Source organism: Lutjanus erythropterus, chromosome 7, assembly GCF_056507025.1.
Source record: "Lutjanus erythropterus isolate fLutEry1 chromosome 7, fLutEry1.hap2, whole genome shotgun sequence".
Lineage (NCBI taxonomy): Eukaryota > Metazoa > Chordata > Actinopteri > Lutjaniformes > Lutjanidae > Lutjanus > Lutjanus erythropterus.
In genome coordinates, this window is record NC_139323.1 from 8357307 (window position 1) to 8379834 (window position 22528).

A 22528-nucleotide genomic window follows, 5' to 3' on the forward strand; every position below is an offset into this window, starting at 1 on the left:
TTATCTTGAGTAAGCAGGTCGTGATTTTTGGAAAGAGACATTGCAGTTGAGTTTTTCAAATGTGTGTTTTATGTTTTTTGCCATCTAGTTCCATTATACTCAAGAGAAGACAGACATCTCTACGACTGCTATCTACAAAACTCTGCAACTCACACTAAAATAATCTAGTTGGATAAATAGCTCTACAGGTAAAGGGAAAAATGTATATGTGTGATGTATTTTTGATCTTGGGGTGCCTTTAACCAAAATGTCCATTTGTTGTCCCTGAGCAGGAGGAAATACCTCAGAATCATTTGATCAGGATGCAAATTGAAGCCCCAGATTATCAAACAAAAATAAGAATAGAGCATCAAGCCCATTTTTTTTTCTCCCAATATTGATCCAGACCATTGATCAATTTCTGTATGTTTGTTTTTCAATTTAAAACCTGCAAACCTCACTGTATATAACCAATTTGTAAACAGTAATATGTGTAATATAACATGAGGCTGTAACCACACATCACTTCTTGAGACATTCATAAAATCTTCAGGCTGTGCAAATTTCAATTATCATTATTATTTAAAGGGACTGTTAATCCAAAAATCAAAAATATTTCTCTCCTCTGGCCTTTGCTTTGGAGTTAGCTGCTGAGTTCTGACGACATCAGCTGTAGAGATGTCTGCATTTTCAACAGCTGCTACGAAACTGCTCACAACAAGGTACGTGGATTAGCTTGAGTCATGGTTTCTGTAAAGAGACATTGCTGTTGCCTTTGAGTTAAAATGTATTTTTTGGCGCCATCTAGTTCCTAGAGAAGGCAGACACTTCTTTGGCTAATATCTCTAAAGCTCAGCAACTCACACCAAAACACAATAGGTGGATAAATAGAGCTGCAGGTCACAGGAAAAATATGTGTTTTTGATTTTGGGGTGAACTGTCCCCTTAAAATTTCTAATTCAGTTGAATTTAAATTAAATTAATTTCATGAAACATTCCATAAACTTAATACACATCTTATGGCCTTTATCAGCAGTGGAGTTACTTTACATTCAGCATCCATTGTGTTGCAAACAGAGAGCAATGAAGCTTAAAATATTGTTGGCTAAGTTAAGTAGTTCCATCCATGTGAAAATCAAATTACCATATAATAAGTGAATGCAAGCTTAACTGATGGTCAGATGATTTAGATGAGTGTGCTTTGCATCTTCAATCTGAAAGACTTTCTCCAAGCCCCTCACTTCTGTAAGGCCGTCTACTGGAAGGCACCTAAAATATTTGAGGCTGCTTCCCTCGTCTCCTGCACTACTGAGACAGCAGGCGTCCAGTCTCTGACTCATGGAGGACAGCAGGAGGTCGCTCAGGAAATGTATGATTTTTTAAAAAACATTTTTTAGGTTATAGGGGGTGACAGCACAATGAAACTGGAGAGGAGATATATGGAAAATGAACAAAATCCACAACAGCAGCCTTGAAAATATTCTACCTTTGACGAGTTTAACATCATAAACTCCCTAAAGCGAGTGTTTATTTCAAGTCTATTGTACTGGCTACTAAATTACACGTGTCGCCGTCAATGCATCTACCCTAAAAGAAACGTTAATATTATAACATCTACCCAACTAATTTAATCACAAATGGGCACTGTGAGGAGGTCCAGGGCTCTTTGAAGATAATGCACACAAGATCAAAAGAAAGCATGGAAAAAGTCCAGACTCCATGCTCTCTATTGATCATCTTCATCTTCCTCCTGCATGCTTTCCATCAACAGTAAATTAAATAATGTGAAAAATCAGCAAACTGAAAGTATAACAAATGGTAGCAACAACATACAGACAAGATAACAGCCATGTAACTACAAATCAGGTTAAGACAGAGTTTGAGAGGTGCATCAGATGCTCATCTATCAACTGGCAAAAAAAGAATATGTTTTCTTTACAGAAATTAAGTTCCGTGGTGGACTAACGAACTAGCCAGTTGATTGTGTTGCATTGCATTGCATTGTTGCAGTATGTTTCTGCACTGTATCTGAATACATCATTACATCACCTGCAATCCAGAGACAAACACTTCACTGCAGTTTAAACTGTAGGTCAAATAATGAACACTGATGACTAATCCGATAAGATCCTACATAAAGCAAGGAAGTGAGCGAGACTTTTTCTTATCATCTCTTCATAATAGTAACTGGATAGACCCGCAGGGCAGCAATATTAATATGAAATAGTTGGGTAAACACAGGTGTTAGCAATGATACTAACTTAAGATCCTGTTACGTGTAGTGCTAACATGCACAATAGCAGCACCTTGACTGTTTCACCTGAATGGAACAGTAACAGTAAGCATCTGTAACACCTGTGTTTACGCTGCTATTTCATGTCAAAGTGGCTGCTGTGAAAATGGTCTATTTACACTTTATGATGCTTTGTGCAGACTTAATGTTAAACCTTTTTTAGACATCCTCATACAATTATATATACATGCCAATGTATCTGTCGACAAAATCTGAAACAAAATCGCATACTGTGAAAATGAAAAAGCTAAGAAAACTCAAAAATTTAAAGGCAAAAGACTTCAATATGTTTTTGAATTTTGAGCCCAACATAAATTCTTAAGTTCTGAAAAAGTTTTACCAACTACTAATCTTTCATTGAGATTTACTTTTCTTCTTTAGATAAACTTAAAGCTTTGAATCGCAGAAACTCAAAACATTATATTTAAAAACTATTGAGCAAATTAATTTAAGTGAAAGACTTAATTTTTTCAAGTATTTTCAATTAAAACTATTTACTTTTCAGGCACTTAAAAAAGAGACAAATCACAGTTCACAGCTTACTGTGACCAATTTGGATTTGGTTTTCTAGTATCTAAAACCCAAATATTCAAGTTTGTCTAAAGAAGAAAAGTAAATTATCTCAACAAAAGATTATAGGTCAGCAAAGCTTTTTGAAGTTTATTTCAAAATTTGAGAGTTTGAGTTGTGTTCAAAACTCAAAAATCTATTGCAGTGTGTTGCCTTGAAATTTGAAGGGTTTTTTTCAGTGTATGTGTATATCACATTTATTTGAAATAGAAGTAAAAGTGGGTGTTTTCATACTATACAGACACACAACACACAGGCATGCATGTAAACCTTTTTTTATCGCATATTTTTATTGTTTTTTAAACATAGAAAATTACTTTTTCACAAGTTTGTTACACAGAGTTTATTTCTTTGACCCCCACACCTCCTCCAGAGATAAATCAATAATGATAACATCAGTAATAAAAACTAAGGTGCTATTTATACATACACACACACCCATGTATATACATGTATACATACATGTCTGTGTATTATCTGAGAAAAAGAAAATAGATAAGTGACACAAGTGGGGGAAAAATAAAAACAAAACAAAAGAACAAAACAGACAAAAACAACAACAAAAAACAAACAACAACAAACAAAGGGGGGAGTACAGTCTCATTCAGTAATTAGCTACATACAGTTACTATATCAGGTCTATCAGGTCTCTCCTATAGTTTATGAAAGATATGGCAATTTTGTTTGATTGTGCATGTAAGGCTTTCAATCGCTATGCAAGAAGAGAACTCATTAATCCAGTTTTACTGATACATGTATACATATATGTAATTAACATTATGATACAGTGTATGTACAATGCAAATATTTCCGCTTTATGTATATATATATTGTATATATATTGTATATATCAGATTGCTGTTTGGGATCTATCTATGCATCTTAAGTTGAATGCAGCTTTTTTAAATTTCATAATAATGAACAGTAGGGGGCGCTCCATTACAATGCGAGAAGTGACTTTTCCCTTTCCTCGTGATAGAAGTTCAATGTAACTCTTATCAATTAAGTGCTGATATAAAACAATGAATCTTGGCGTAAAATATAGAACAAATTCACCATGACTGATGTAATCAAGCTTTCAAGTGTTGAGAGACATGTAACAGTCTCGTGATGCACTCTCTCTCTCTCTCTCTCTCTCTCTCTCTCTCTCTCTATCACTTATTGTGTTCAGAGAAAGTTTAGTTATTTGAAGCGTTACGAAGAAAACCCACATCTATAACATTTTATCTACGGGTGAAACTTTAGCCCCAACTTAAACAAAGTTTCGCTTTGTGTGTCAAACCAAATAACAGTGATCAGATAAAAAAAAATCACTTTATTCCCTCTTGTTGTTGACAACCATTAGTCTGTAGATTAAACACACGTACAGTATACCATAAACTTTTTTAAAAACTTTCCAAGAGGCCTTATTAAAACTTCACAACATGTAATTTCTCAGGCGGACAAGTTTATTCTCCATCCATGCAGGCTATTTAAAGCAGAGGAAGGTAAATCTTCCTCCTCAGCCTAGAATCCTCAGCCACATTTGAACCAATGGTAAGACGAGCGAGACTGCTTCAGCCAATGACAAACTAGTCAGAGAGTGCACTCCGCTGGACGGCGACGACCATGGACTGGAGTAGTGTCCTCGGCGTAACAAACTTTTAGCGTTTAGTTTCGACACGGCCAAAACGGTAAGTTTAATATTATGATAATTTTTGAGCGTATTATCATAGTAAACTGTTCAAGTGTGACGACTTTTTCGGAGCGAAAGCTCGGTTAAGCGCATTAATACTTCGGCTCGCTTCTCGTCGGAAAACTAGCGTCCACTGAGCTCCCTCTCTCTGAAAGGAATAAACCTCTGCTTAAATATTTTAATTGGTTTAGTGTGACTTCGTGGAAGTCGTTTCGTTTGTTTTTCGGGCTTTAAAAGTGTTGGTAACTGCTTCACTCGAGTGTTACTGACCCAGTTAGGCCCACATGCACCGTAACGTCACGCTCAGAAACGCCAAATCGGTACGCCGTCGTTTCTTTTTGTAGTTTTCTGTAGTAGCGTTCAACATACACAGTTGTTGGACGCCACACAGATGGCTTAAGTGAATATTAGCTTTTCGTCTGAGAAAAGTCAAAGTGTGTGAGACACGTATTATGAATGAGCCTCAGCTCTCAGACAGACTTTTTGGAATGAAACATGCAGAAACTATGCTGAACCAGACATCATTAACAAAGTCCACCTACAACACTCAAACGTCTCATGACAGGTTTACTAACCCCAGGCATTCAACCGCAAAAGATTCATCATGTTGGATTTTTCTTAACTTTAATGCTGCTTTCCTCTGTGTTTGCAGGAGTGAGGTGGGGGGGAGCTACTGGGATCAGTAATGGGGGAGATTGAAGGTTCATACCGGGTCCTGCAGACCCCAGGCACCAGGCTGGGAGCCCAGTTCAATGCTGGTATCAGCACTTTGGAACCAGGCCAGAGTCTCAGTGGCAACATGGTCAGCGGGAGCAAAAGCCATGGGCGAGGACTACAAATCCGCGTGCAGGGGCTGGACGACTCCCAGGAGTTCTTTGATATAGATGTAAGTTTCTCCTCGTCTGCAGCACAGCCTCACATCCCTCTTTTATTTACACCGTGATAAGTCTGCAGTTTGTCACACAGCAGGATACATCTTGCCTTATAGTCATGGGTATGCCCAGCTTGCGTGTGGCTTGGGTTTGTGACAGCTGCCACATGGCTTTGGCGCTGAAATCCCTTCCTCCTTAAGGCTTCTTATTTCGGCAACTTAGTGTAACTCACCAGGGTACTTTTTAGTGTCTTAGCTCTGATAAAGAGCCAAGAAGTGGTAGTTATATTTCCCGTTCATAAGCCTTGACAAACTATCAAGGAGGTAGATAACATGGCCATTCAGCACTCTAGCTGTGAATATGTTCACAGGAACAAACAGATGTATTTTTTATTTTTATTTTCATGTCTGTGTGTTTAAAGAAAACAGAAACAGTCCACTTTGAATGATCAATCTGTGCTGAGCATGCTGTAATATGTAAATCACAGTAGGTCTGAAAGTCTACATAATGGAAAAAAAACTTTAATCTACCTCAGAATTTTCCAGATTTTGTTATCCTGTTTTGCTATTCCAGATAAATTTGATATTATAGGTTTTGTCCTGGTTTTTCAAAGAATTTTCAGATAGGATTGTTCTGATCAAAATATCACAAGATCAGGATTAGATTTGCAGTTTTTGGATAAGCCTCCATCTGTTAGTCAGAGTAAAATTTAATTAACACTGATGTGAAAATGTCAGGTTTATGAAAATGTTAAGTTTTATTATTATTGTCTAAATGTCTCGCTGGATAAAAAAGTAAACACATAACTCAGCATATTGCCATTTTTATTGATCAAAAGACTTAAGTAAAATTATTGTTCACCAGATTATTGTTGATATTGATCTTCCAGCTTGTTCATCTGGTTGCAGTGTTGCCAGGTGTAGGGCAGGGCCATCTGTTTGGGGCTATGAGTGATCATTCCTTTCATCACAGTCAGAAACATTGCGTTCTTCAGCAGTATTATAAAGCATGATGCATGTGGGTTTACACCAAGATCGTTCAAACATGCAAAGTGCCTTCAGTGTGTCATTTATGCAATACAGAATTTTAAAGTAATACAGACACATGCAGGGCTGCACAAATTACACTGAAATTTTAAAATCATGAGCTACAATTTAACATGAATCTATATCCAAGAGTGATAGGTGTTGGTCTTTCTTTTCGTTCTAATTGCATTACAGAGATATTGATCCTTTTTTAAAGATTGGCAGTTGCTTTGCACAAACTTTTTGATGCACTCTATTACAGTGCTTTCCCGTGTTTACTTGCCAAGTTGCTGCTGGAGTCATTCAGAAGGCAAATAGGAAGCAATAAGGAAGCCACTATATCAGAGCAAGTTTCCTGTCTTTTCTGTGGAGGGGGAAAAATCAAAGTGGAGTCTCCACAATGGATAAACAACCAAGTCAATGACTGATTAATGGAGGATTTTTGATTTGAATTGAAATATAGTTGGACTTGTGGGCTTCTCATTCTTTTAAAATAGGTTAGTGTAATTAATTTGTATATCCACTCTTCCATTAAATCCTTACGTAGCCACAACAGTAACTGTTATGGCAGGTGTAGACTGGGGGCACTGCTGAGACAGACATTTCATAATCTTATGCACCATATGTTGTCTCAAAGTCTTGAGCTAATAGAATGTGACAGACACGAGTTTAATTTGTATGGAAGTGGATCCCTGCACTGCTCCGTCTGGAGGAAAATAAACTTTTGTGTCAGTTTTAGGAAGATATTTAGCCTTATATACTGGGAGACAACTGAACTTGGCCTGCAGAGTTCAAAGTGAGCTCTGGACGTGGCGTCGATAGGAGATGGCAGACAGAAATACATGGCTGCAAAAGGGGAATGACGGCAATCCTGTTGTCAAGCAGACTGCAGTTTGTTGAGGACAAGATGGCCTCTGAGAGGATCTGTTGTTCAACACTGTTCCAACATTGTTTAATATTTCTTCCCATTCATACTGTGGAGTCGTGGGCTGGGGGAGGACAGTACTTGTCTATGTACAGAATCCTGCAGAGCTTCACATCCGCTACATGACTTATGTGTAATTTCCACTTACAAAGAACTGCCAGTGTTGCTGCATCATTAATACATTTATGTCTATTAGAGTTGCAATTAACAATATGGATTAATCTGTTGACCATTTTCTCACTTGATCAATTAGTTGTTCGGTCCATAGAATGCCAGATAATGGTGAAAAAGCTCTTCAGTTTAGAAGACTAAAGAAACCAGAAAATATTCACATTTGAGTGGTTGAAATCAGAGAATTGTTTCTTAAATGATTCAAAACCAGCTATTTTGATCAGTTATCAAAATAGTTGGTGGTTACTAAATAGTTAACAATTAACTGATTGATTGGCTAATCCTTGCAGTTTTAGTGTCTAGTGTGACCAGAGATCCTTTCACAGAAAAATGAATGAGGCAGCTAAACCTTTCCTACAGTGTAATTGTAGTTTTTCCCTTGTACATAGTACTGTATGCAAAAATAGACACAAAATTGCAGTGTTGAATGTTTGAAATGGTTGTGGCCTTCAAGCAACTGCCTCCCCTCATTGTGGCATTTTGGTTGCTCAGCTGCTCAAATACCTTTGTGTACAGTCTTTATAATCTGCCATTACCTGCCACTCTCACTGTGTACTGTGCAGTGAAGCGTAAACACCCTCACTTCCAAAATGTGTTGAAATTCTGCCCTCTTGTACACAAGTAGGAATATTGATACTTTTTCAATGCCACATGTTCAAAATGATATGATATCCGTTAATTATAGTATCAGAAGTACCAAAGCCATAGAAAAACAGAGCTAAGTGCTCATTCAGTTTTTATTGTCCTATCTGAAATTTGGCTTGCAGCATAGTGAAACCACACAGTGTATATTGTCTTTTACTGTATCAGCACCATGCAGGTTGTTAATGGGGGGGAAAAAAAGAGAATGATCCTATTTTGTGTACCAAAGATGAGTGTCAACAACCTTCGGCTCTTTTGCCCCTAACCAGTGGTTCAACCTGGCTTTGACAAAAACTTATATGGAAATGAGTAGTGGTTCTTTTATAACATATATTTTTTCGTTTATTGTTGTTGCAGGCCTAAAATGATTCTTACACTCTCCAAGTGTAAACATTTATAGCCTATACAACAAATTAAAGAAAGAATATAATACTTTGTCAACTAGAATGTGCGTCATAGCTGACGTCTGTGGCTCAGCGCCTCAATTATGCTCGAGTTTTCATAGGCTAGCCATGAATGCCAAATCCAAAAAAGAAGATTCTCAGGAAAGTAGACATTTTAATAGTTCTAAACAGATTTTTTTTCTTTCTGGGGCAAAATGGCTTTTTTGATAGCAAAGGTTGGTGACTTGTTTGTTTTTGCTGAGGTATTGAAAGAGGTATCATTTTTTAACACTAGTATCGCATTAAAGTTTAAAATTCTGAGCAACATTTGGACAAATGTGCTCCTGGCTTTGTCATGCTGCATAATATCTAACCTGAAAATGCACTACAGTTTTGATCTTGTGATGGTGGAAAACTGTGCATAACATATGGTGCAGGAGAACACGTGTATTTATGGTCGCATAATGTCTTTAGTCTGCACTGACAACAGACAAATCAGATCAGAGCGCGTGTGCTTTGATCTGTGGCCTGCAGGTACCTCGCATGGTCATCGTCAGCAGACATTTGCTTGCATGGCTCTCGTCCACAGAGGCTCCTCCCACAGCCAGCACAGGAGAAAGCTCAGCCTTGTGGTTTCTGGACAAGGAGGCAGGGCCGACAGGGCAGGGGAAACACAGGCTCCTTTTATCCCAGCAAAGCCAGCCCCTTTGCTGGCCTGAACTTCCAGCTCGAAACTCGCAAAAAGGGCCGAGGGTGAGATGTGGGACCTAGCTGTGTGAAAATGCAGTACAGTCAGGGCATCGGTGGGAGGAAGTCTGGGCAGCCTTTGCTTTAGTGTTAGCAAACAAGCACATAAATAGCAAGGTTGACAACTGAGTGGGTTGGAGGGGGGAGACAGAGGGGCAGCCTCTGGTGTTAAAAGAGCAGTTCAGAGGGAGCAGTCATGGCCAGTACAAAGTTTGAGCTGGGGTGGTGGGGGAGGGGACACACTCAGGAGTGAAGCCCTGCCGAAAAGTTTGGAATTTCAACCACTGGCCTCTAGCAGAGATCCCGTTTTGATTTTGTCAGTTCAGAATGATGGAACTCATGTAACTTGTGTGTTAGTGCTTTTGTCTGTTAGTCCAAATATTTTTACTGGTGTTTCATAGTCTTTTAATGCTGTCATGAGCTTTCTGTAATTAAAGTCATATCAAACTAGTATAGTTGGGTATAATGTCTGTGTAATAGAGCTGAATTGGGCATGTGTGTTTTGTGCATGCTCCAAAAAGAAGTACTCATGCTCTTCATTACAACCACTACAGCTGAGCACTCGGCTCTCATCTGTACAAAGCACTCACACTGTCCCACTGTGTACTGAAGTAGCTCATCTAATGGCTGTGCCTAGAAGGACTTGTTTAACATCTGAAACGGTCCCCTGTTTGGCTCTGCACAGTCCTGATCCCTCCTGTTGTTACTTATTTGCCTTTGGGAATAATTGGCTGCCACTCAAGGAGGTCCCACCTAGCTCAGGTGTTGTACAGGGCAGGCTTAGTTTGGAAAGTATCTGGGTTACACAGATGACCTGAGCAGAAGGCATACTAAAACACCTGATCCTGATTACCACTATGCAGTCGTGTTTATCTGCCAACAAACACACTGGCCAACTGTCCCACATGTATGTACTGACGCCAGGTAGAGAGAAGAATTCAGCACTAGTTCTTTAAAATGAAAGTTGATCCTTGAAATGTCTCTTCACACACTCGTGAAAGTGGCCACTGGTGTGCAGAGCTTTAAAACGTATGTCAGCAGGAAATCTCCTGGTGGCAAGGTCTAAACAATGTACATCCCACTGTGCCAGATACAAGCCCCAACACACCCCTGCTGTCAGTAGGAGGTTCTTCTAGTGCGCCATGCATGGGGAGCATCAAACTGCTCTGTTCCGTGCCTAACCTGTCCTACAAGGTACACCCAAGCCCTAGACTACAATCAGGCGGGAGGATATTTGGGTTACCTGTGTTTTTTGAGTGTTTTCTTCTTTGTTTTCTGTGCATAAAAAGACAGCCCTGCTCCCTCGTAGCTGGCTGCTTTTGTGTGCCCCTCTCATACACACACACACAGGAGAAGATTTGTCTCCCAGAGAAACATCTGTTTGTCATAATCCCTGCTGCTTTCAGAGCTTGATTGGGTGACCTACTGACCTGCCTTAATGTTAAAGCTCAGAGATGAGACCGCGGTCCATACCACAAGTTTGGTGTGAACAAACTGCAAAACTGCATGTGAACTCACTGTCACATCACAGATGTGCCTGAGCTGGAAAAGCCAGACGGGTTCTCAGGCAGCAGCCCACTGAATTGTGACACATTTGTTCGCACAGCAGAATGGATTTAGATGAATTATATGATGGTTGAAGACAGGTTTGGGTAGGACGGAGTGTTACAGCCACAATAAGGATTTTTTTAAACTAAAGTTGAAATGTCAAGAATAAAGTAAAACCTTTAGTATTAGTGCTAGGTATAAGAAAACACAAATCGAGGTGGAAGCATTGTTTAGTTTTTTTTTTGCATTTCAAGAATAAAGTCAATATGTTGAAAATAAAGTTGCAATACTATGTTGAGAATAAAGTCGAAATGGTATTTCAACTTGACATTTTGACTTTATTGTCAAAATGCAAAAATCTTTTCTATAACCCAGTAGAGAATATTCTTTCAGATCACATCTATTGGTACACTCCCAATATTTTTTGGGGTGACTATTTGTGCTGTCTAATCTTCTGATCTATAAAATGTCAGAATTGTTATAAATGCGTGTTAAAATTTCCAATAACCCATGGAAGGTACTGTCTCTCAGTTGCATATATTGTCTGAACACCGGTCCAAATCCCAAATATTTCTATTTGCAGCTCTATAAAACAGAGAAAAGCAGCAAATCAACAACTGGAACCAGGAAATTCTTAGTGTTTTTGTTATGTGTATTTGTGATAAATGGCTTGATCAATCAATCATCATAACAACAATTTTTGAATTATATCAGCTCTGGTAACCATTGAAGATTAGGGGGGGGGAGGTTGACCATGAAGCTGCCATGATAAGATGATCAAGAGAAAAATTATGGGCTGTTATTTTGACAATGGATTCATTGTTGTGCAAATTTTTAATGCAAAAAATAGTAGAAAATGCTGTTTTCACACTCAAATATGGAGATTTCCCGCTCATCTTTTGTAAATCATATGAAATTGAATATATTTTGGTTTTAACCTGACAAAACAAGAAAACAAGGCACTTATCTACATTACTTCTGACTTGAGAAACTGAGGTTTACATTTTTACACTATTTTTTGTCATTTTATGAACCAAATGATAAATCTAGAAAATGATCTGCAGATTAAGCAATAATGAAAATAATGGTTAGTTAGTAGCCCTAATTAACCAACAACTGTGTGCCCTCTGCCAGGCCAGGATCGTATACAGCTTTCATTTATATGATGTTTACGTATGCTTTGTCATTTTGTTGCTCTGTATTCAGGTTTGGCTCATCAGGCCTTTGTCACATGGCATTTCTCCTCCTCCTCCTTTTTTGTTATTGCCACTGAATGCAGCAATGCCAAGCATATCTAAACGATGGTATCTTTGCAGTGGCATGACAACTGTGTCCCCACAGTGTATACAATTACAGTAACTGATTTTTCACATAGATAATCCAGCTTGGTCATCAGTAAGAGGAAGCTATTTGATGGGAAATAATTTGCACTGGTCTTAATTGTGATGAAATTCCTTGTAGAAATTAGTCTGGGTATTAAATTAGGTAGCTCCAGTACATAATTGTCTGCGGCCGCTACACTGAATACTTTTTGTGTATTAATGCAGGAGCATGTGAAGGCAATTTACAGTTGCAGTACCATGTACTTGTTGCTAGCTGTCTCACAACAAATAGATCTGTGTTAAAATGTCATCTGTCCCTCTCAGATCTCTGTGGAAGATAAAACTGAATGTCCCAGAGTAGGATCTTACTCTCCCTCGAGACGAGAGTGCTGTGAATGCAGTGTTACATTCCTGCAGAGGGTTAATGAGTAACACAAAGGAGGGGCTTCTGAAAGCACACCAGTCAACACAGAGCAGTTTGCTTATGACTACTGCACTAAAGGAAAAAAATCTGTTAACAGTTTATTCTAATCTGCTGTTGGTTTCTGGTTTTCTTGCCAAACCAGTCACCCCTTGTAATTTTTCACTGCTTGGTAAAGAAACCTTTGAAGATGCAGAAGAGGTGGATATATTTTAAATGCCATGTCTGATTAGTGATTAGGCTTGTCATAACTATTTAACATTGCTATATATGCTTTAACGCAGTTTGAACTTTTGAATTTACACTAAATTACAAAATGAAAGTGGTCAACATTGTAAACATTAAGGGGAGACTTACAAAAACAGGGATTATTGTATGGAAATATTGTCTTAATCCACAGGGACGATTTGGTTTTGGTCTAATAACTTTGTTTACAAAGCACTTCAGACATTTGTTCCGTCTGCTCAGGGCTCAGTATATGATTACACTGACCCTTTGTTGAATTGGCATTCACTGAACACCACTGAACCAGTCAAACTGAGACAGAATACCTCAAAATGTTTCTTACATTTGGCCACTGACGCATTTCAAATACTTACTGGTGCTGTCTGCATAGTATGTTTGGCCTGCATTCAAAGACAGCCCCGACAAAGCATTTTAACACACCATTTTCTGCTCTCTGGATGAGATCAGCTGTAATCAGACACTGTAAATGCATGGAAAAAGGGCATTTTACAGTAGATTCCTCAATTTATGGACGTTGTGCCAATAAGTCTCACCTGCAATTTATAGATTCTGTGAATGCAGAACATGTGATTGTATCAAAGTAATGAAAAGGCAAGCTGCAGTAAATCTCCTGGCACTGTTTGAGTTGTAGTGCTTTACTTTCGCCGATGCAAAGCAGTTCTTTTTATAAGGCTTTTAAAAATACTATTTTACATTACAACCAGATGTTTCAGGCTATAATTTTCTCAAAAAGTCACAGGCCAGGACTCAAACCTCAAGTGCAGTGTGTTCTTAGTACATAGTAATTAGTTCTTCGTTTAGTGAAAACAAACCCCAGAGCGTTGAGAAGGTAAACTTCGGCAGATTTCCTGCTCGTGTGACTTTGCTGCTCTCTGTCCAATAGTGAATGTACAGTAGGACACATTTTTGCAGTTTACTTGCTCATCTAAGTCGAGGAAAGTATTTGAACCGACAGCTGGAACATAGGCAGCCATAAAACACACAATGAACTGTGGATCATTTACAGATGCCAAATATTTTCTGCACCACACAGACAGACAGCGTTTATTCTGTGCTTGTATTGAACATAAGTGTGGCCTTCATCACGTCAGCAAAAATGAGTTTTTGATGCTAATGTCTGTTAGCACTTGTGTTGATTAGCTATATTGTTCTTCAAACTATTTCAGTCAAAACAATGCAATTTCTCGTTCCATTGGTCCTCAGTGGATATTTAAGATCCCAGTGTGGACGTAGTGATGAAAATAATGAATCCTTTTTCTCTGTTGTTTTTTCTTTCAGCCAAAAGCGCTTGGACAGGCCCTCCTCTCTGAGGTTTTCCTGAGAGGCAACCTCATAGAGAGTGATTACTTTGGCCTGGAGTTTCAGAACATGCAGATGAACTGGGTACGTACACCACCAACTCTGTCTTTGTCCCCTCTTTGAAACACATCCCACGAATATCCAGGAAGTGGCATGCAAATGGATTCTATGTGTCAATCAAGTGCACTTAACAGCAGTCAGACAGCATTTCAAAGGTCACAGCTTGATGACAACATGTCGTGTCTCAGGCCACAATATGAAATCCGTAGTCATTTCTCAACTGATCGGTTGCTCTTCTTTAGCTTTCTGCAGCAGTGCACATAGTGATGTAGTATTGTTTTTCCTGGACGTGTACAGTGTATAATCCAGGAGTATTTTTAACTTGTCTGGCACAAGTGCCCATACACAAATATCAGACTTTCCATTGTTTTACTCTTCCAAAAGCATAAGTGGAATTCAAGACCACCTACAAGTTATTTATAAAGCAACAGAGAAGAGATATTAAAGGTACTGCATGTCTTCTTCAAAGAGAAGTCGCTGTTGAACATCAAAAAGCTAACTGCATATTTATATACACAGTACATTAGCTGCTTGGCAGCATTGTTTTTGAAGAAGCTTTCACATAAGTTAAGTGCTATATTTAAAAGCAAGTCTGGCAGCAACTGAAAATATAAAGAACTAAGTGCCTCTAACCAAAAAGGTAAATGATAATCTAGGTCAAATAGTTTCTACTGTGGCAGCTGTTTTTCTTTCTTTTGTCTGCACATGTATAAGAGTAGAGTTACTCCACCACAAAACTATAGAGGCATTGTTGCACTGTTGAGCTTTCGGTTTTACTTTAAAACCAGCGTCTGTAGCAGGTACAGGTGTCTGGAAGCTTCAGCTAATATTAGGTGTGCCAACTGACACTTAGAAACAACACTGAATGCAACTAACATCGAACATTTAATGACAAATAACTCAAATATACAGCTTATATATGAGTGAGTCCCCTGGTTCCTTCACTACATGCCAGGTGTCAACACTTTTCCATTAACAGAATTAATGTTTTTCCCCAAATTATGTGCTTTGCTGATTGTATGAGAGCATCTTTAGTACAGTTCTAGTCATGAACATATAAGTGGAGTAAACAGGGTTTTTGAGAATGTCTTGAAAGTTTGGAAATTTTTTAACCATTAATGTTCTCAAGGTTAGGGATATGCTTGAATTTGACTATATTCCTTGAAAGATGCTTGTTTTTCATCATACTCAGACTCCATACGTTCATCTACACAATCACTCCTGTAAACCAAAATCTTTAAATATTTAAAATGAAACAGCACCAATAAATAATAATGCAATCAAAGTTAATATGCACAGCTGGTACAATTAACAAAGTGACAATATACTGTGCATTGAATGCTGTGGGTATAAAGGAAAACTGTAATGTTGTAACTAGAAATTATTTTCATTATTATTTAATTGATCAGTTGTTTGGTCCATAAAATGTCAGTAAATGCTTTTCCAAAGCCCAACGGGACATCTTCTTATGTCTTGTTTTATCCAAACCCCAAAGATATCCAATTTACTGCTACAGAGGACTGAATAAACTGGAAAATATTCACATTTGAGAAGCTGAAATCAGAGAATTTGGCCTAGGACTGGTGATTAATTGAATAGCTGACAACTAATCAATGAATCAACCAACCATTGCAGCTGTAGAATACTTTAGACTTTGTTTTTTGCAGCTGCATTTATAATAATAATTTAGATGTGATAATAAATACTTTGGGAGTCTGGAAATTTATGGTTAGGTACCTTGAAAGTGTTTTCAAAGTGTTTGACTTTTACTCAGAAAAGGCTGTGTAAGCCCCGAGTAAAAAGTACATACTGATGTTTTGGTAACACTTGCTATGTTTGGATAAATGCAGGATGTTTGGACCTGATACTAATCTAAGTTTAGAGAACTAACTGAGATTTAAACAAGCTATCCATTGTTCATACAGCTATAACATTATAAGAAAAATGACACCAGTCAATATTATGTTTTCATCACTTAATGACTTTTTTAATTTTCTAGATCAACTAATATGTTATGACAGTTTTTTTTTCAGTTAAACAATTACTTATTTCAGCTAGAAAACAAAAAGAAATATTTCAAAATATTCCAAGTTTTGCTGAGTCCAAGTTGACATGCCCAAACAGTTTTTTTGTTTGACCAACAGCCCAAAACCCAAATACTGAGCATACTATGAAGAACTACAAGGAAAATCAGCAAATCCGGACATTTAAGTATCTGTAACCATCATGGAACCAAATGTCACATCCAGATGATTTTAGTATTTGCTTTTTCTTTTCAGTGAAAATAAAAATCATCATTCCCCCTTTTCTGAATCATATTACATATCTGTCAGAATAATTGCAATGTTATTTTTTTCTTTATTTTTTTTTACCATATTGTGCAGCCCTAGTATGAATTTATTTCGATGCCTTAACACATACGTAAGTGCATATGAAACCACAAACCGAGAGAATGATTCAGTGAAATATCAGCTGATACCAATTTCTCAATATATCTGTCTGGATTGCACACATTCCTTCCACAATCAGGCCCAGATGTAATAGCAGCTCCTGCGTCGAAACAGTGAAGCCAGTTTTTGCCCACAATGTTGCTACATCACTCTACTGTTATCTAGATGCTGAAACCATGTAAAATTACTATGTGGGAAGGGAGTCAGTTAAGGGAGAGCTGTCAGCACCTCTCAAATTTTGTAAAAAGTTCTCACATTATTGTGATGATGATACTGTTTCCCCTTTCCTTCAGGTTTGGCTGGAACCCACAAAACCTGTTGTGAAACAAGTCAGAAGTAAGTGAGCTCAGATATTAGCTCGATAGTAGCACCTAAAGAAGATTCGTGTTTGTGCTCTGCTGATGATCTGTTTTCATGTTTTTCAGGACCGGCAAATGCTCTCTTTAGACTGTCCGTGAAATTCTTTCCTCCAGACCCCGGTCAGCTGCAGGAGGAGTACACGAGGTCAGTGACTGTAATTTCCTACTGGATATTACTTATATCTCATGTCTGTTGGAGGGGCTTTAGAAACTACACAGATTTTTTCCCCTTTTCAGAAGCTCACAATTATGATTTTCAAGGTCTTATAATATTTGTCTGCCCTCCAAAAACTCAGTAGAATTTCAATGGAAGGTTTGAGATTCAGGGAGTCATTTTGTGAAGGGCTGTTACATGACATTTAACTTTGAGAAAAATACTTCCGATAATCCATCATAAGCTCTGGTTCTCTCCATTTTCTTTTACTGGACCTAAACAGATGGACACTAAGCTTCTCTGTGCTTTTATGTTTTGTTTTTTTTTCACAGGTACTTATTCTCGCTGCAGATGAAAAGAGATCTGATGGAGGGCAGATTGATCTGCACAGAAAATACTGGAGCCCTGCTGGCCTCTCACCTTGTACAGTGTAGGTGTAGTACTTTTTACACAATATTTGGTTTGGATTTCTAATAGAGATGAGATTCTTTATATTGTGCCACATTAATCCAAGTCTCTCAATGACTTCATTTCAATGTCTTATTTCAACATCTGTTGTAACATTGAAGTTGTTTGTTAGTGTGAGTGTTTGTGTGTGTGCTCAGTCAAAGCTGTCTAATGCACACACAAGCATGGATTCACAAGCTACAAAGTTTCTGTAATTTAGCCTATCCACACATATGAATGGGATAAAAATAGTAGAAAGGCCCTTCAGTGTAGCATGGTATAAGTGAACAGCACCACTGTAGTATCTAAAATGATCCTACAGTTGAAGCAACACGTTTCTCTCTTTCAACAAAAACTGAAAAATAATCTTCATAAAGGGAGGATTTATTGCAGGACTGTTGTACTACTGGACAGCATTTGTATTACCAAGCTGTAATTAATAAAGTGACTGAGTGGAAGTGCATATTGAACACGGTACAGCTGTTGTATTTTTGTATTTGATTACCATGACAGATATTCATAAATTCTTCATATTCAAACATTTAGTCTTGTAAGAAACTAATAGATCCAAAGGAATCAGGCACATCATTCTAATCTCATAAAACTAATAATTAAAGATATTTTTCACCAGTGATTTTGATCTAAAACTCCAGTATGCACACACTCACAGTAAATGGACCTTGCTTAATAGACATTTTCCTTAATGTGCAAAGAAAAAAAATGAAGTTTTACTCTTCCTTAAACCACAGCGGAGGTTGGCGACTATGATGATGTAGCAGACAGGGACTTCTTGAGGACGAACAAGCTGCTGCCTTACCAAGAGAAGGTGCAGGAGAGAATCATGGAGCTCCATCGCAGGCACCTGTAAGTCGCTCCCTCTGCTCGCTCAAACCTTGATTAATCTTGAGCTAAAGTTGAATGATATCATATTTGCATTTCTACTTTGATATTTTAATCTGCCTCTCTATTTCCTGTTGCAGCTTTTCCTTCACGACACTCTTAGCATTTGAATCTTACATAAACGTTCAAAACAACATCAGTTAGGTTGTTGACTAGTTTCATCTGAAGCTGGAGTGATCCATCTTCCCCAAATCATCATCTCTTCCAGCTGTGGTTATGTATATGTAATCAAGTACCATTTACTGCTGCATAGAGTCTCATCCCTGCCACAACACAGAGCAGCTGAGTGCCAGGCTGTCACTAGATTGTTCTATCACAGCTGCTGACTGGGCGCATCTGCTCAACTCTCTTGTGCACAGTTGATCATATTTTTTCATGGTTTTCATCTCAGTACAGTTGTTTTTATTTGAAGTTTGGACTGAAATCAAACCGTGTATTATAATTTAGGTTTTTTCTTTCTTTGTAAGTAGACAAACAACAGGGTAACAAGAGTACATGCAGGTCATCACTTTCTACTCCTGACCACATGTTAAGCCAGTTTTAAGCCAGTTTACTGTGACGTGGTCACAGCTCAGTTGAGCACAGGGACTGTTAGAGTTTTGACCTCGTAAACTACAAGCAGGGCCATAATATTGTGGGTTAAAGTGATTATTCCCTGCTCTAAGAATGCAGTGGAAGTAACAAATGAACAGCATCACCACAGCACAACAGAAGAGGCATCATTGTGGAACTACAACCTGACATTAGACAACACTAGCTGTTGTAAGAAGTGAAAAATGATATGCAGGTTCACTTGAGCTTACATATACAGACTTTGAGTGAATCTATTGTTTTGACATGTGGATTTATGCAAGCCTAAAGTTTGGTGCCACTTTTTCCAGAAGATTTTTAGCTAAATGTTGAACCAGCCACAAATGTTGAGTCATTAACTACACATTGCTGCTTCCAACCTTTTCAGACCATCTCAAATTCATAACCCACAAAGGGCATCACATGAATTACAATTTTTAGAATTTGTAAACAGTGGCACATTGTTTGTGCCACCTTTTTAATGTGGCTTTAAACACAAATGTTTAGTGTTAACCATGATGAGGTAACTGAACTGTGACAACTGTGTTCTTCCTAAACAACTATAATGAGAGGGTTTACCCCATCCCACAGCCCATAGTCTCACAAAACCACTTGCTACGCTTTTCCCACCATCAGCCTCCTTGTTAGCACAGTACTATTCTATAGCCAATACGGGCTCTTTTCAACCCACTGTATTAGGCGGCTCTAAAGACCTTTGCTAATCTCTTCCCTTGGTTGCCAGCGTGGAAGCACAAGCGGCGAGTTCCCTGGCCTAATCCCCTGCTCTGGCCGGTCTATTAGCCATAAGGCCAGTGGGGCAGGGGAGGGCCCTAAGGAGATTTCGCCGCTTAACGGATGAACAAAATTAGAATGTGGTGATGATTGGATGGATATGTCTTCCTAACATGCTGTTTGGTTGTAATCACATGGTTTTAGATAATGCCTCTGAAATCCTCGAAGTTATAAGAGATTTAAGGACACACTACTCCAGATACGAGTCATGATACGATCATTGTTGGAATTTCATGTGTTAAATCAAAAGGAACGCTTGCAAACCGGACACCAGGCTCCACACTATACTTGTTGCTCCAAAAGTCTGGTTATCTGTGGTTATTAAACTTACTGGATAATGAAGCAATTGTTTTACTTGCATTTTGGTGTTGTGTTGTATACTGTATATGAGAGGATCAAACTAAATATTTCAGCATTGTAGATTATTGTTCAGAATGTACGTACAAGGTGCATAATGGTGAGCAAAAAATTATAGAGATCTGCATCATTTAAACTCTATTCTGTAACATACTGCCAACCAGTGCACAGACCTAAACATTGGTGTGATGTGTTCCTTTTTTCTCCTTTCAGTTCATTTTGTCATTGACAGTATTTTGCTCTTAAAACACGAATTCTTACAGTACATTTTCAACAGGTTGAAATGAGCAGAATTTTTTGCCTTTATTATTTGTATCTCTTAGTTTATCCTGGTTTAACTGAAGGACCTGAGGTGAATCATCAATTTGTTTAGTTCACTTACCAAGGAAATCTACAGGATTTTAGTCATTTAAGTAATTGGATGTTGTCTGCAAGACTAAAATGGGTTATTTCTTTTATTGCATAATTTGGTCTAATGAAACCATGTAAAAGATAAATAAGGGGGGACTTTGACACTTTTTTTTGATTCATAGCTATGTTCAGAGAATTATTAGCATTTGCATATTAGCATTAATATTAGCATTATATAGTCAGCCAAGTCAACCAAAGTGCTAAAAAAACAGTAGGACGATGACTGAAATTTGGCATTAATGAGGAAATCAGACTTTTCAGTTTAGGTCAGATTCTGAATGCTGCTCAAATGAAAACCATGTTCTTACTCACAAGTGTTGATGTGTTTTATTGTCTTTTCCAGCAGCCAGACTCCAGCTGAATCAGATTTCCAAATCCTGGAAATTGCTCGTAAATTGGAGATGTATGGTGTTCGCTTCCACCCAGCAGCTGACCGGGAAGGCACCAAAATCAATCTGGCTGTTTCTCATATGGGCCTCCAGGTTTTTCAGGTGACTTTCTCTCATACCAGCTGTCTGCGTTGTGGACGTGACCCTCAGTCTCTAACAATGTGACGAAATGTTATTTCTCCTTTTTACCCCAGGGCAACACAAAAATAAACACCTTTAATTGGTCCAAGATTCGCAAACTGAGCTTCAAGAGAAAACGGTTCCTGATCAAGCTCCACCCAGAGGTTCATGTATGTATTCATGAAGAGATCAATGTGTTTATTGCGAAAACTGGATGTTATTTTGTCTGCATGTCACAGATTTCACATCCATTGTGGAAGAGACCAGCTTTACTGTGTGATATCACTGTCTTTCTCTTTATGTTTTTTTAGGGCCCCCATCAGGACACACTTGAGTTTTTGATGGCCAGTCGAGACCAATGTAAAATCTTTTGGAAGATTTGTGTGGAATACCATTCATTTTTCAGATTGTTTGACCAACCCCAACCCAAATCCAAAGCTATCCTCTTCACCAGAGGCTCTTCCTTCAGATACAGGTATTACATTCTGACATGAAACAAAGTCATGTCATCTTTAATGCTTGTTTAGAGGAAAACTGGGGTTTATTGAGCAATGAAACGTTTAAATTATTCAGTATTTTAATTCAGAACTCTTTGTCTCAGTGGAAGGACCCAGAAGCAACTTGTGGAGTACGTCAGGGAAAATGGAGCAAAGAGAACGCCATACCAGAGGTGTGTGTTTCCATATACAGACTGTGCCCTGTTTATTGGAAGGACAAGTTGTTTGCCTTACTAATTCTTCTTAAGTATTGACTGAGAAATGTTTCCACACTGCATTCATCATAATAATTCTGCTATTAAATTGTTTCTTAACCAGGAGGAACAGTAAAATACGAATGTCTGCTCGCTCCCTAGCCACAGATGTGCCAAAACAGGTCAGTGTCTCTACAAGGCTGATACATTTGTGCAACTGACACAAAAATTTCCACGTATTATACTACAGTGTATAAACTAATACAGTTCTCCTCTTTTTTTTAAATTCTTTCCACTTTCTTTTTCCTCCCTCTGTCTTTTCCACGTCCTGTCTTTGTTACTTTGTTTTCAGAGCTTGTCATTCAATGACAGTCTCAGGGCCCCAGGCTCCCCTTCCTCCGCGACTGTGTCCTTCTATCCACAAATATCTAGCATTCTCCCGCGACCTGAACTTCAGCCTCAGCCCCAGCCTTTGCCCTCACTGAGCCAGTCTCCAGCACCTCTCCAGCAGCAGCAGCACCAACAGCAGCAGCCTCAGTCCCCTCTTCAAGCCACCAGACCCCCCAGCCCTCCGAAGGAAGAACCTGTCAAGCCTGCTTCCCCACCTCACTACGCTTTTCAAGGTGCCCCTAGCAATCAGGCAGCAGGACACTGCAGCCCCATGTTTGTGTGTGTAGAGAGTGGCACTTCCCAATCACAGCCCTACAAAA

General features: G+C 38.5%; 1 protein-coding gene across 4 annotated transcripts in view; it reads left to right on the forward strand.

Annotated features, from left to right (window-relative positions):
* The first annotated feature begins 4361 nt into the window (after positions 1-4361).
* farp2 (FERM, RhoGEF and pleckstrin domain protein 2) overlaps positions 4362-22528 on the forward strand; it is a 36435-nt gene continuing 18268 nt past the window's right edge. For 2 of the 4 annotated variants that reach the window (XM_084722520.1, XM_084722523.1), the window contains exons 1-13: positions 4365-4515; positions 5170-5403; positions 14098-14202; positions 16922-16964; positions 17054-17132; positions 17474-17571; positions 18338-18452; positions 20962-21109; positions 21202-21297; positions 21439-21602; positions 21729-21797; positions 21943-22000; positions 22171-22441. In XM_084722520.1, coding sequence (XP_084578646.1) covers positions 5203-5403; positions 14098-14202; positions 16922-16964; positions 17054-17132; positions 17474-17571; positions 18338-18452; positions 20962-21109; positions 21202-21297; positions 21439-21602; positions 21729-21797; positions 21943-22000; positions 22171-22441 — 1447 coding nt within the window. In that variant the 5' untranslated portion in view covers positions 4365-4515; positions 5170-5202. Of the gene's footprint in view, positions 4516-5169; positions 5404-14097; positions 14203-16921; positions 16965-17053; positions 17133-17473; positions 17572-18337; positions 18453-20961; positions 21110-21201; positions 21298-21438; positions 21603-21728; positions 21798-21942; positions 22001-22170; positions 22442-22528 lie in introns of all 4 variants that reach the window. The other 2 variants (XM_084722524.1, XM_084722522.1) reach the window with 2 other exon arrangements.